The sequence below is a fragment of the Molothrus aeneus genome, chromosome 10 (assembly GCF_037042795.1).
Source record: "Molothrus aeneus isolate 106 chromosome 10, BPBGC_Maene_1.0, whole genome shotgun sequence".
Lineage (NCBI taxonomy): Eukaryota > Metazoa > Chordata > Aves > Passeriformes > Icteridae > Molothrus > Molothrus aeneus.
In genome coordinates this window covers 19,968,194-19,982,876 of record NC_089655.1, presented here as the reverse complement: position 1 = coordinate 19,982,876, position 14,683 = coordinate 19,968,194, and the positions used below count along the sequence as shown (strand labels likewise).

At 36.3% G+C, this 14,683-nt stretch overlaps 1 protein-coding gene across 1 annotated transcript in view; it reads left to right on the top strand.

The window, feature by feature from the left end:
* The window catches only part of NAALADL2 (N-acetylated alpha-linked acidic dipeptidase like 2), a 214,179-nt gene that overhangs the window by 118,970 nt on the left and 80,526 nt on the right, over nucleotides 1-14,683 (top strand). Inside the window, exons 7-9 of the mRNA XM_066556250.1 lie at nucleotides 6,050-6,142; nucleotides 10,298-10,503; nucleotides 12,006-12,125. Coding sequence (XP_066412347.1) covers nucleotides 6,050-6,142; nucleotides 10,298-10,503; nucleotides 12,006-12,125 — 419 coding nt within the window. The remainder of the gene's footprint in view (nucleotides 1-6,049; nucleotides 6,143-10,297; nucleotides 10,504-12,005; nucleotides 12,126-14,683) is intronic.

The window sequence follows — 14,683 nt, the reverse complement described above, 5'->3', positions numbered from 1 at the left end:
TCAGCTGTTAATTTGGTGTTAGATGAAGTCAGTAATTAGATTTGCTTTTTGTTTGGTATGGTACATTATTGTTAATCCTCATTAATCTGAAATTCTGTGCTCCCATGAACTTTTTCCCAAAGATAGGCAATTAGAAGGAATTTCAGAGTGAACTTCCATAGAGAAACTGTAAACTTTTGAAGCTTCCTTTTTTTTTTTTTTTTTTACAAAATCTCACTAGGATATTTGCTAGAACATTGTGAAGGTTGTTGTTGTAAAACTAAAGCACTCCTATAAACATAAATGAGGGAAGTCTTGCTGTGTACAGTGAACTGCCTTTGTTGCTGTTAAGTTTCCCACTATTTGGGAGATTGCCCTAATGTACAAATTACCCTTTTTCAATTAAACTCTTGAGCATTTAATGTAAATCTATCTAATGGCAATTAATATACAAAGTGGTTTTTTGACACTAATGACCATATACTTTAGTTTGAATGGAAATCCTGGAAACCTGCTATTTAAACACATCACAGTGTTATGTGTGTAATTTTCCCCTTTGGTTTTAAGTGTCAGTTTTCATACTCAACCTGATTAATGTCTGAGAAGAGAGAAGGTGAGAAAGATCCAGGATTTCAGTAGTGATCAGTCTCCAGGTGTCTGGGGCATCCTCCTGCTCTGTGGCTCATCCTATTTTTCCATTCTTCTCCACATTTATGTTGCTGTCACTCTTGGAGATAAGGACTGGATGGTCACTTGGTGTGACCGGGTATGGCAGCTGAATTGGCAGGAAGTGTAAATGCAAGTGATCTCACTTAAACACCCCACTTCTTACCACCTGCTAATGCCTTTTCCTGGGCAATAGGTGTAATTTTTTTATACTTTAACTTCTAAAATTATAAAGGCAAGGCATGAATAGTTTAAGTAACTTGAATGATATCAAACACTGTGTGAATAATCGGGCTGGGTACACAAAGACTCCCAGCATTCTGCTGCAGACAGTAAAATTACTCAGATCAAAATGCTTTTCTAGGTAGAATCTTTTGATCTTTTGTAACCTTTTTTTAGTCTACAAAATACAGTCACTGATCAATAGTGAATCATCACAGTGACTGCAGTGCAGAGCTCTGTTGTAGGCTGCAAACAAATCTGACAAAACCTCTGACAAAATGGGTGAGTGGAGCAGATAACCAGAACTGACTGGTACTAGAAAGGTTTGCAGCGCAACACAATGAATTTTTATGAGACTTTGAACATCTATTTTATGTAGTTCCACGTGTCAGATGTTCATTATACTGAGTTTATAGTCAACTCTGATCATGTGAAATTTGAATCATTAATTATACAAAAGAAATAATTGGAAGAGTCTGTTACTTTCCATATTATACGATTCTCATCCAAGATAAATAAAATTCTCTGCCAAGTGCTGCAGTAGTGCAAATCAAGCCTGTCTTCTTTTCAGTCAGAGGAAGGGCATGGAGTAATAAAGTGAATATCTCCTCCTGTTAAACTACAGCCTTGTGATAATATTATATGTGTTTCTCCTTGGTAGTTTGCTACCTGTCAGAGAAAATAAAGACTCCCATATTTAATAAACTCTGGCTGGGCCATCTCACACTCTGTTATCAATATGCAAACAATACCATGATTTCTGGGTATTTGGACTATGCTAAACATGAATCCAAGGGTGCAAATAGAGAGAGATGCCAGCAGATTGTGTGGCAGTGCATGTTACTGTATCTACCACATCTGGAGTCATTGTACATAACAGTAGAAATATAACAAAGTTCTGCAGATGTCTCTTACTGGCATTTGAAAGAGGAAGAAGTTAAATTGGGAGCTCTGATCTATATGAAAACTTACAGACATTTATACCAATACTCTCAGATTTTCTTTTCATGATCACTTTAAATTCCATTCCTTTTTTAAACAGAAGTTCATGAGAAGAATTAAGCATGAACAGTGTGAAGCATTTTTTATATATCTTCCCTCTAACTCCCAGCTGAAGCCTAGAGAGTTTTTCTACCAGAATTGTAAGTGACCAAGATCTGTTTTCAGAATTCTGTCCTGCACCAGTGTTTTCCTGTGTGATGCTTTGCTTTTGATTGCTATAAAGCAGGTAAAGAATGAAAGTAGTGTGAGGTTATGAAATTCAACTTTACCATCAGAAGCATTTTCATCTCTCTTTGATGTTGACTGTGACACATTTATTCTGTATCACATTAGGCCATCCTAGTTTAGAGCCTCCTTAAAGGACTTTATTCTAGGCATTTCTTATTTCAAAAACTCTTCATCTGAAGAGTTTTATTTCTGGATTCCTCCTTGTAGGTCAAAAAAGATGATGATCAAATACCAAGGAGTTTATTCATTAAGCTCTTCATACTAAGATTAGACTTGGAGACTCAAGATCTATGAATATTTGTTCAAAAAGGAGAATATGTTGTCAGTAGGTAACATAGTTGATTAATCAAATAGAGATCTATTAAGGAAAAATATTAGAGATATCAGATTTAGATGATGTATTATTTATACACAAAAAAAGTGAAGGCTTTTCATTACAAGGACATCTGGCTAGGAGTTCTGACATACTCCTGTACAAATAGTTTTATACCTCAACAATACTGCACCTTGCATAGATTCAGTATTGATTTTTGCATATGTAATTTTATAGTATCACACCATATTTTTCTGAGATAATATACATTATTAAGTATATACTATTTTATGTTTATTCACTTTTCTATGTATGCCATGTTGCATGTAGTGTTTTTTTTAAGTGCTGCTGTTACATAAATGTGTGTGATGATTATATTTCTTCACTTAAGGTTCTGTGTTTGAACATGAAAACTGAGATAAAATACATAGTAAATAAGGTTTTGCACTCAAATTGACATGGTGATCTGTCAAGTGCAGTTTTATGCTGATTACTTCAGCTCAGTTAGTGTCCCCCAAGTCATGTGAGCATGAGTGTCTGATGATGTTTGAAATCTCTAGTTAATTTGTGATTTCAGACAGATTCACATTTATTCAGGTGTTGATTTCAACAGGAACTATCTCAAAAATTGCCTTACTGAATTACTTGGAAGTTATTTAATGTACTTTATTTCAGCAGTCTACTGAAATAGCTTTGGGTTTTATGATCCAGGAGTTATTCTGTTGAAATCCTTAAATTCAGTTAATATTTGATTTTTCTATACTTCAGTTAAGTGTGCACGTAAAAGAATTTTTTCAGTGATTAGCAAAAATCTTGTCAAATGAGTTCAGTTTTCAAACCTGAATTCCTAAAGATGCTTTTTAAAATCCAGTACTTAAATGCTCAGAAAACTGTCTGATGATAGGTGTTTAGCATGATCAGGATTCAAGAATTTAACCAACATGTTTGAAAATGAGACTCAAGCTTATACTCTATGCATGAGCTTGGGATAAAGTTAAAAGCAAAAAAATTAAAAAATGAAACAAGCCTAACTTACGTTCTTTTAACATAACTACTGCAGATAGGTTTTTCACATCTGAAGTACTAAAATTGTCTATGAAATGAGAGGAAAAATAGTTATTTTTTAGAAATCCATGGCTATGTAAATGTCAGAGGAGAAGGTAGTCATTTGGTATGAGACAATTTAAAAGTTCCAGGTCAGGAAAGAAATAAATTTTAAAAAAGTAACAGTAAATATGTTTGTGTTCTTCTATCCCAGAAGTAGCTTTTAGCTTACATAAAGACAGCGTATCCTGAATAATGTTAAGGTAAAGTCTCCTCATAGCTTCCCAGGGAATATAGGAAAAAAAAAAAAAAAAAGAGTTGTCAAGATCCTTAAAATACAGTGTTAGGACAAGGGGTTTGTTGTCAGAACTATTTAGAGGGGATTAAATTTTGTTTCTGCTGTATACTCCAAAGAGCAGTTTCAGCCTTTTCATCTGGTGCTCTAAGCCTTTAAGCCCAAGTCACTCTAAGCTGACTACTGTGTAACATGACTATTAACTCGAGTATCTGATTTGAGAATGTGGGTATTGCCAGAAGTTAATTTTCTGTGTCTTTATTGTCAGTTAGAGACTGGATAGCTGATGTTGATTAAGGAAAAACAGTGAAGTCAGTTGTCTTCAAAAGGATTTATCGTCTTTTTGTCTGAGAAGGGGCCTAAAGGAGCAAACATCTAAAGTGTTGTAGGAAGAGGAAAGGAAATCAGTTTTGACTTTAAAATATCTTTTTTTTTAAGAAGAGTAAATTGGCTCTAGAAGGGTTGTAGGTGAGAAAGAGCAGCAAGAAGTAACTTGCATAATTAAAGTTAAATTTAAGCTGCTTATTTAACATAGATGGCTTGAGCTGTTTTCACTTGTTTTAAAAGACCCTTTGGGAATCCTTTGGACTATTTTTTAAATTATTTTTTAAAAATTCTAAAATAATATCTGTGGTTTTATTGAACAAACAATTCATTTACATGGCATTAATAAAATTTTAAAAATATAGTAACTTATATCAGAAGAGCAAAGTTAATTACTTGGCAAATAAAATTATTAACATGCTGTGACTGATTGTTGCAACGTCATGTGCCAGGGTTATTTTTAATTAACTGCTTGGTTTACATTTACTCTGGTTTGTTCAAGCAAAACCAGAATTGTCATAGAGAAGACACATGTGCTGATAACTGAAGAGATTTTTTTCTGAATAAAAAATACAATAACTGTTCTTAATTCATTTTTTAAACAAACACTAGCAGTTCACTTGCTTTTTTTAAAAATACCAATGAAGGCAAGTGAATTAAAATATATTGTATTTTATTTTAAGAACATTTTTAAGCAAATTTACTGTATGAACCAGCAAATGAACCCTGAAGAGCAGTAACCATGTGTTGTTTCTGTTTCACATGTTGCAGGAAACGCCCCACTCGCATATTCTGTGCACCTCAGGAAACAAAGCCTGGGAAGAATCTGTTAGAAATAGGTCCATGGGAGGATAATGGCCAGGACATAGAGAGCAAAATGATCTGTGGAGTATTTTAACTGTGGTCTGTGGCAGTTGGGATATGGACATGGGAGGAATTGTGTCCCAGAGATGCTTCAGGCACCGTTCTGCCACAGGGGTGGAGCATTCATGGGTGGAGGAGAATCCCCCTGCGGGTCTGGGCTCAGCCACTGCTCATTGGCACACTGCTGCTGCTTTTTCAGTTCCAGCAGTTTAAGACATTTTCATTTCTCTTGGATAGAAGTTGTAGACTTTTCAGATGAGCTGGATGTTAGCACATTCTGTTTTCATACTTGGAAGGTGTCAGCAGCTCCCCATGGTTGGTTGGTTGGTTTCTGCTGTCACAAACTGCAGGAACTCCTGTGGTTACCGTGTCCCACCTTCTTTTAATCTATTTAAACTCAGATATTTGCTCTACTCTGGCTTTATTCTGTGCTACAGTCTCAAATGGCGTGGCAGTACTGGCAAGTTCCTGACATTTTAGCAGCTTTTGAAATTGTTCTGCCTTTGTATTTGCACCATTTCTTCATCTGATGCCAGCTAGGCCAAAAACCCTGGCTTCTGTTGGCAAAAACCCTGGCTTCTGTTGGCACATGTTCACAAGAGCATCACCAAAGGCTGTGCTGGCAAAGCTGTGGGGAGCTCTGACTGCTCCCATCTGATTTAACACAGGGGCTTTTCTCCAGAAGAAAATATAATATAAACCAGGTATAATTTCGTGAATGTTATTGATAGATTGACCTAGGTGAAGGATTATGTGAGAAAAACCTATGAAGTTTAAGGCATATTTTGTTATCACAGAGTTATGTAAATCCTACTCTTATAAATTTTCTTTTTCTGTTGTATTCTGGCAGCATTTGTTGAGTGAATTCAATGATCTTTTAACTCAAAGAGTAGAGATATCTTTTGAGATTCCATCTTTGAATCATGCTGCTAAAATAGGTCTAAGAAAATAATGCCATATTTTGTGTTTTAATCTGTGGTTCTTATTCAGTTTTTTTTAAACCTCTTTTTAAATTCTTTTTTTAATGTATGTGGAATTTATGTCTTCAGCCCATACATTTCTGGGCTGGGTAAATAAGTTCAACATTTTCTTTTTTTTTCATCTTTTAACAGGCAAAAAAACAATCAGTCTGAACATTCAGTCTGTCACAACTTACAAGACAATTTCTAATGTCATTGGATATCTAAAAGGAGCTGTATTTCCTGGTAGGTATCCCTTTGCCATTTGTATTATTTGTTTCACAATGGGTGGGAGTCATAGCTGGGATCAGGATCCTATTTTGCCAGATAAATCATTAATATAGAGGAGAGAAGAAAACTTTTTTTGTATTCATTTTGTGATTTGTGACAAGACAGAATATGAGGGTTAAACAGAGGATGAGCTGAAGGGGATATTGTAGTTACAAAAAGCATATTTTTACACGAGCAGCAGGTGTTGCACATGGAGCACAGAGAATATCAGTAGTTTGTACAAGCAGCTGTTTAATGGTTTTAATTTTAATATGGTTTTAACACTTGCTGCAGCCTTATTTTGTGTCTCAATCATGCCTTAAGCTAGTTTTATGCAATGCTATGAATAATAATTACTGTTCTCTATGTGTGATGGTTGAACAATGGAACTCTAAATGCAACTGGGACATAAAGCACAACCTCGCTCTGTCCTTTGATGCTGTACAGAAATAATGTTATCATCAGGATATCATGAGATCATTTGGAGATTATTTTCTTAGTTAGTGAATTTACCTAAAAGGTGAAGGTTTTCTGCAACATGAATGAATGCTGTTGCTGGTTACTTAAATTGTGCAAACAATTCCTAGTGTGCAGATGATTATCAAAACATCATGTTTGCATTAATTCTCTTATATTAGGTTGTGAAGAAAAGATGGAAATTTATTTACAGTCCCTTAGGGGGTAGGCCAGTCATTTCATATCTTAAGTAATGGAATGAAGGAGGTGGAGAAATTTTATTCCTGTTGGTGAAATAACAACTCAGTTTCGTGCATGCAGAACCGTATACTTCTCACCAGACTTTTGGCTTGTTTAAAGCAACAGAGGAAACAATTAGCAAAGAATTTAGTTTCTGTGAAGGATTTAATTTCCTTCATGAATTTGAAGTTACCAGTCTGCTATTATTAATGTTTTGCAAATAGCTGTCATGGAGTTGGAAAGGCAGAAACTGCCATGTTTAGACATTCTATCTTCTGAATTTGTGAAACAGAGGCAAGAAAAAGAATAAAAAGTGTGCTTCAGTTTCTGTTTACCAAGTCTTCTATCTCCTCTATACCAGAACCTTTCATCTTATTATTACATTTTTAATCAAAACTACTTTTTGGAGGTTGGCCAATATGTGCTGAACTTTAGGTATCCAAGGAGATATAAAAAAATTGAAGTCAGTAGCAGTGCCTGGATGGGAGCAGCTTGTCCCATGGATGTCTGGCTCAACAAGAGCCATAAGAAGTGTCCTCTAGTGAAGGCGCAAGTTAAATGTCTAATGCTCTGTAATATTTTGTACACAATCAATGTTAAACCTTTTTTTCTTTCTCTGCTCCTCCTGGTTGACACTACAGTCATTCCTCCTCAACTGCTTTGAATCTTGATATTTTCATGGCATCGATTCTCTGTCATTTTGATGGGGTTTTGCTCGTTTCATACACATGAAATATTCACCTTTATGTTCACAGAAGTGCAGAAAGAAGGCAAAATTTATCTTTAGTGCTTAATGAAAGACTGCAGAGCATCACCAAGGGTAGAATTTATTACTTTTTGCTTAAAGACCACCAAACACACACATAGAGACAAGCACATCTCTGTGATGCTGACGTTAGCTGGCATTTGATCTGAGGAGCAAGAACGAGCATCTGAAGTGTAACTAAGATGTTAAAATCATTAGGAGTAGATGAAATGTGATAGTTGGTAACATTTTAAAAACCAAAAAACGTAACAACACTGATTTTATAGCTCTCTTGGACATGGTTGAAGATGGGATGTATAACAAGAAAAGCCAGGATAAAGAAACTCTTTTTAATGATAAATCCCTGTTGTCCAGCCCATCACTAACCTGAACACTATCCTGTCTTATCACCTTCAAGGGTATCTGATGGGTGTTTTTTCCTCTATCTCCAGTTCTTTCTCTTCTTTTCATTTTTGCCATGTGATTCTGAGAAAGGACAGCTGCAGCCTCTGCAAGCATGACCATCCTTTCTCCTCTGCTTTTCCTGCAGTCATTTGCTTCAGGGCTCTGCCTCTATCTGAGGGAGAGATGTGCAAAGATGAACAATTTCAAAGGAGGCACCAGCTGTTATGTTCTGCTCCTGCTCATTCAGCTGGCATCTCCAGCAGCAAGTTGATGCTTCCTTCTCAATCAAAATATCCTGTATTATTCTAATAAAGTGTCTCTCCTCTCACATGGTCGGTTCACAGGCTAAACAGAAATTATTACACAGGCAAGCATTGATCCTGCCTGATCCCCCTGTGTTAGTGGCACTTCCATTAATGACCTAGAGGCGTGTAAGGCCGTTCATTTTGGTTCCTAATTCCTGTTATTTAATGAGTTGAAAATCCTATGTTTTTTTCATTGTCAATGCAACCTATAATTAAGCATATCCTGGTGCAACACACAAGATGCAAAATTATATGATTTAGATTTCATTTTGTTACATTAAATTATTATGTAAATCTAGGTTGACACTTTGCATATCTGTTTTTAGAAAGAAATTCTCATTTCCATACCTACACACCCCTAAAGTTGATTGAAAATATTGTGTTACGGGTACATTAAAAATCATCTCTTTGTAAAGCATTTTTGATTCCTTATCAAACAACATGTTCAAATATTTTGTTAAACAATGCTGGTGAACTCCAGTTTGATAGAGAATGCTTTTTTAATCAAAGTGTTCTATTAATATTCTTCCCAGGCAGCAGTCACTGCAAAACATACTGAGTAGATATTTTAATTTTATAAGCAAATACAAGATGTGGGCAATGTGCAGCAATCTGTTGCTGCATTGTGATCAACTGACAGCAGGTGAATGAGTTCACTTGGTTAAAGAAAGAAAAAGAAAACTTTTCCACTTTTTGGAACCAAAATGACACTCAGGGGTTGCTGTGGGTCTGGCACCACTGTTCCTCACTGCTGATAACTGTTCTCATGTTTTCTATTGATATCCTGAAATAGGGAAAAAACCACCTTTAAAAGTCTAGATCTGGGCCAGATGGAGACTTTACAAAATATCAGAGCAAAACCAGTAAACAATCCTTCAAAGAGGGTTGTGAATTCATCTCACACAGGAGGTCTAATAGTTTAATACCTTGTTCAGAATAATTCTGCTTGGACTTCTTGACAGGCCTCAGTCACACCAGTCAGTCGTGTTATTTAATGGGATATAACACATCATTGGTTGTGGAGTAAAATAAGGGGATTTTCCTCCCTTGTGAGTGGTATTAGGGTTATATATAATGCTTTGAGTGATTAAGATTTAATTTTATTTTTCTGGAAAAAAAAGTGTGTTTGTTTCTTGGTTTGTTTTTTTTCAGTGAGTAACCATAGGCATATTTTTTTATTTCAGACTGAAAGTTCTTGCCTTTCATTCTATAAAATGTTTTCTTCCAGCATTAACACAGCTGCTAGGTGTGACTTCCATATCTGTATCATTCATTATCTCTATCCCTCTGTCATGTCTCCTCTCCAATATCAGTCCAGGTATTTTAATGTCTCCTTCCACATAAGGCTAAGTCCTGATCATCTCTAATCTGCTTGCCAGCTGCTCCACTGCTGTTTCTGCCATGTCTTTTTTGAGATAGGTTGGTGAGCACTGAACACAGTCTTCCAGGTGAGGGAGTACTAATACTTTGTGTATTTTCTTTGTTTCCCACTGTACTGCCACACCTTTTGTTTTGTTGGTTATTTTTGGGTTTTTTTTTGATTGGTTTGTTTTGTTTTGTTTTGTTTTTTTTTTCTGGATGCTGATGTTTATTGAGGAGCATTTCCTGCTTATTATTTTGTGGTTTTTTCATAACACTACTCTGAGCATGATGGTCTATAAAAAATGGTCTATATCAGATCTATAAGGAGAGCATTAAGCAAACAAGGAAGGCAAAGGTATGGGGATTAATTTAGGAAGCTGTACACATGGATTTATCTACCAGTTAATTTTTAAGTAGCACTCACAGTTTTGTGTATGATTGTTGTATGATTGTCTTGCATGTCATCATATACTTTTTTGTTGACAGATTTTGTTGCATCAATGACATTACACACTACTAATACAGTTCATTTTTAGGGTTGTTTGGAATTCTTTTAATCTGAGTATCCAGAAGAAAAAAAAAGTTTGTTTTTCAGGTTTTTTTTATTCCTCATTTCAGACAGATACATCATCATTGGCAGCCATCACAGCAGTTTGCAGGGCTATGGTGGGCAAGGCTGGGCCAGCAGCACTGCTGTGATCACAGCCCTGCTCCAAGCCCTGATGCCAGAGGTGAGGAGGGGCTGGAGGCCTGACAGGACCCTGCTCTTCTGCTCGTGGGGAGGAACAGCCCTGGGGAACGTCGGCTCCTACGAGTGGGCTGAGGTAAAACTGCTCTCACTGCACGGAGGGTTCCTTCTGCTGAAAATGGGAAATTACCACGTGGGAATTGTGGCTCATTAGCTGCCCTCTGAGGTCTGTCTGTGTTCAGTCATGTACTGCACAGCCAGTCCAGGGTAAACACCTATTGAGGCATTCCTGGGCTAATGAGGTGCCAGGATGTTGCCATGGCTGGGGAGGTTGCACGTACAGCACCCTTGGGAGCTGCTTTCCCTCCCTGGTGCTGCACAGCTTTGTGAAAGGGCATTGACAGGGTTTGACAGAGGGAGGAAAACCTCAAAAAACAGCACAGGCACAGAAAGAGCTTAGAAAGCTTTTTCACCTTCTTGAGGGTTTAATATTTAATAATTTTTCATCTATTGGCTTAGTGTAAAGAGAAGTGAATCAAGAGAGAAAGAAGAGAACCATGCTATGGTTCACATGAATTAAACAAGCCTAGCAGTGTGTCCATGGCTAGTGCTGATTCACTTCTCACAGGTCTGTGCTGAGGAGTTGGACACAGTCCCAGACAGACAATTCCTTGGGCTCTTACTTTCAACAGAATGGGAATCAGCTGGTTGAAAGAAAATACCTCAAAAAGTATTGATGATCATACATGGCTAAAGTAGACTTCAGGTCATAAATTAAAGGAGTTGCTACTCTTCTAGGCAGAGAATTTCATGGCCTCTTTTCCAACTCTAATGGCTCAATGAATTAAAACAGTAGATAAAATAAAGAGTTAATTGCTTTTTACTGTGCATAAGAAACAGCTAGCCCTCATTGAAATTTCATACTTCCAACATGATTATTCTTCAGAAACAAGAGGGGGTGAAAAAATCAAATTGAAAAGATCCAGGCTGGAAGCAAAATTTGTTTAGTTCCACTTCAAGTCAGCTTTGCATCAGATGTAATTGCGTTACACCCCTTCTGTTCAATATAAAGAGCCACTTCATGCAAAGAGGAACTCATTACTGAGAAGGCAAAGGGGATCCTTTTAAAAAAGAGATAATAATTGAAACAGTTTGTACATGCTATTTTTATAGTCTAAAAAATAATAAAATGAAAACACTGGGAAAGTTATGCAATTCAAATCTGAGTTTTGTCTCTGAATGTTTGAGTCCATTTAACTGTTGATAATGATTGCTTTTGAAGTTTGTCTTCTGTAAGGCATAAGTTTAAAAGGCCATCATGTTGTTTCACAGTGTGTAATGTTTTCATTTTTGGCCTTACAAGTGTAGTAATTTTTAATTCCTCCCAGACCTGTTTGCATTTTCTTTAGATGATGTGTGAAATGGAATTATAACTTCTGCTATAGACAGAAATAGCACTGAGAGATCCTTTGAAGTTTACAAGAGCATATTGTGAGATGCAGTAGTTAACTAACACTCGAGGAATCACAGAGGATGGAAATGTAGGGTGCAGTTTTCCCCTAGAAGCAACCAAAAGAACAAAACCAGCCTTAATTATAATGATGCAGGGTAGTAACCATTTTTATGCTTGTGTTGTAGGATCTCAGGAGCATTCTTCAAAGAAATGTTGTGGCCTACATCAGCCTCCATAATCCAGTCACAGGCAACTCAACCTTACGGCCCGTGGCATCCCCTTCTCTTCAGCAGCTGGCAGCAGAGGTTAGAAATAAAATATTTGGTTTCACCTGTAGTTTATGAGGTTACATGGTTAAGATCAGTTGACATTACACAGCAATAGGTCGTTATTTCATTTAAGAATTTTAACCTCACACATACACATGGACTGGTTTGGGTTTTTTTAAAAGTAAACAGGGTAAATTTTATTTTAAAAAATAATAGATTGAGAGGTTGTAAGGAATAGCTTGTTTCACCTGTTTGTTAGACAAGGTCTGAGCATACTTGCATGCCCTACAGCTTTTTTACCTTTTGGCAGCTTTAAAGTAACATATTTGTTATTCTTCAGCACAGAGCACATTTTTCTCATCCTAATCAGGTCTTTCCAGACTGTTTCTCAGTTTGCATTTAAACCTGTATATTTACCAGATGTAACATGACACACAGGGAGAGTGTTGCTCCTACCATAATAAATTCTGTCTGAAGTGAGTCTGTCAGGTTCAGTGCTCAGCCATGCCTGTGCAGCTCATCTGGAGTCAGAACATTCCACATCTGTAAGGGCACACAGGCCTTCAACTAATGACCCCACTGCTGCTCCTGAGCTTTCTGAATTTGTCAATATTTTACATGAATGGAAAATGGTGTAAGGCACGTTCTAAATTACAAAACCAGTGTGAAATGGTATGCATAAACTGGATTTCAATTTCACTTCCATAAATTATGTTTTTAGATGTATTTTTCTGTACGTTTGCCAAATGAATACTTACTCTGATGTTTATTTGACTTGCCTCTGAAGCATTTGGTAAAAAACACTCCTCAAAGCTGCATCTTGGATTAAATGCAGTTTAAGACTGATCTGGCTTGGCAATTGTTCAACTAAGTTAGTAAAATGATATCAGTAAATTGCTTCTTAGCAATGTCTTAAGCACTTCTCCTGTTCAGTGTCTAAGTGGTAATTTCCTCATGGAAAGAATTTATTATTTATGATTTATTCTCTGTAAGTATTATGAAAACTGTGAGGCAACATCATTTCAGAGGAAAAAAAGCTTCCATTTGTGGAAAATTATTTATATATGTGAGTCTGCAGGTGTTATGGATATGTCAATTCAAATTTTGTTATCAGTGTTAGCTATTGTATTTGTAAGAAATACTACCCTGAAAAGTTGCTAGCCTTTTGCTAACCTAGTGGTGTTGGCAGTTCTATCTCCATTAAAACAAGAATTGGCCATTTAGGGGAGTAAGTTTATTATTATCCTTGAGCTATTTGTTTTTTTCTCATTTTATTTCTTTGTCTGTACAACACAATCTATGGCAGTGATCTGAAAACTAAATTGTCTGGAGCTTTGCAGCAGTCTCTTTATTATCTATCAGTTTATTAAGACTCAATTTTTTCATCCTAATAAATGCTATATTAGTATGAGCATTACATTCATGCCCTCTGTTTTGAAAAGGAAGCAAACTTCTGTTTATTTCTGTGGTGTTAAATAATATTTTGTAATTCTTGTAATAGCAGTTGTGTTCTGTTCAGCAGTATGGAAGGAGCCCCTCTTAGCAGCCTTGCCTTGCACCTGTTAATTAATAAAACATGACTGGAATGTCTTTTTTTCTTTTTTTTTTTTTTAAATCCCAGTAAATACCTTCCATCTCACTTCTGATTCTTTAATTTTGAGAGTGCATCCCTTCTTCATGTTTATCCTAAAGCCCCATTTAAAAAGTAAAGGATAAAATGCATGTGAGCATTTTATCTGTATGGCTTTCCTTTCTGTAGGATATTAGTATTTGTAATTAAACTAACTGTCATACAGTTTGTGGCATTAAAAAGATTTATAGGAGTTATTGCTTCCAAATGCTGGCTAGATTTCTGAATTCATATCAAATTACTGACAGTGATGGAGCAGCCAAGCACAGATCCTGGTGTGTTCCCATGGGCACTCACAGTTTGCCATGTGTCCAGGAGATTTTCTCTGGAAGACTGATCTGCTTATAAAGAATATTGATATTACTTCCAGCACTTGCCAGGAAGACAATGTAATTACAGATTACCTGTAAGTTATGACACTGCAAATGGGCTGAGATGTGACTTTTTGGAGCTCATCTCATCTTGAAGAAATTGTGAGTCTGTTCACATGAGATTCTTGCTACCAGGTGCGAGTTGCAGAGCTTAAAAGTTCTAATGAGAGAAGAGGATCATTTTAATTTTTGTGAGCTCTGAATATAGGTTAGAACAGAAAAGAATGATTTAGAATTAATGATATCAGTCCATTTTAAAATTAAAAGCTAGATTAGTCTGTCTTGTTTAGTTGGATAGAAGTTTTCCATAATTTGTGAATACATGGAAGATCTTGAACTGTGCCTATGGATTCAATGGTAGAACTCATAATTCAAGTCCATTTTTAGCCCACAACAAAAGGAACTGTCAGTCATTATTTTTCCTTCTACTGCTAAACAGGGTTGTAACACTGTTTACAGGTAAGGAAGACTGAAATCTCACAATTTTTTGGGTTTTGTTCAGTGCTCACTGTAGTGCTAAAGTTGTGTGTGAAAGAGAGGGAGAATGTATTCCTAGGGAAAATTAATTTATGTTAGAAAAGCCTACAGAGTAT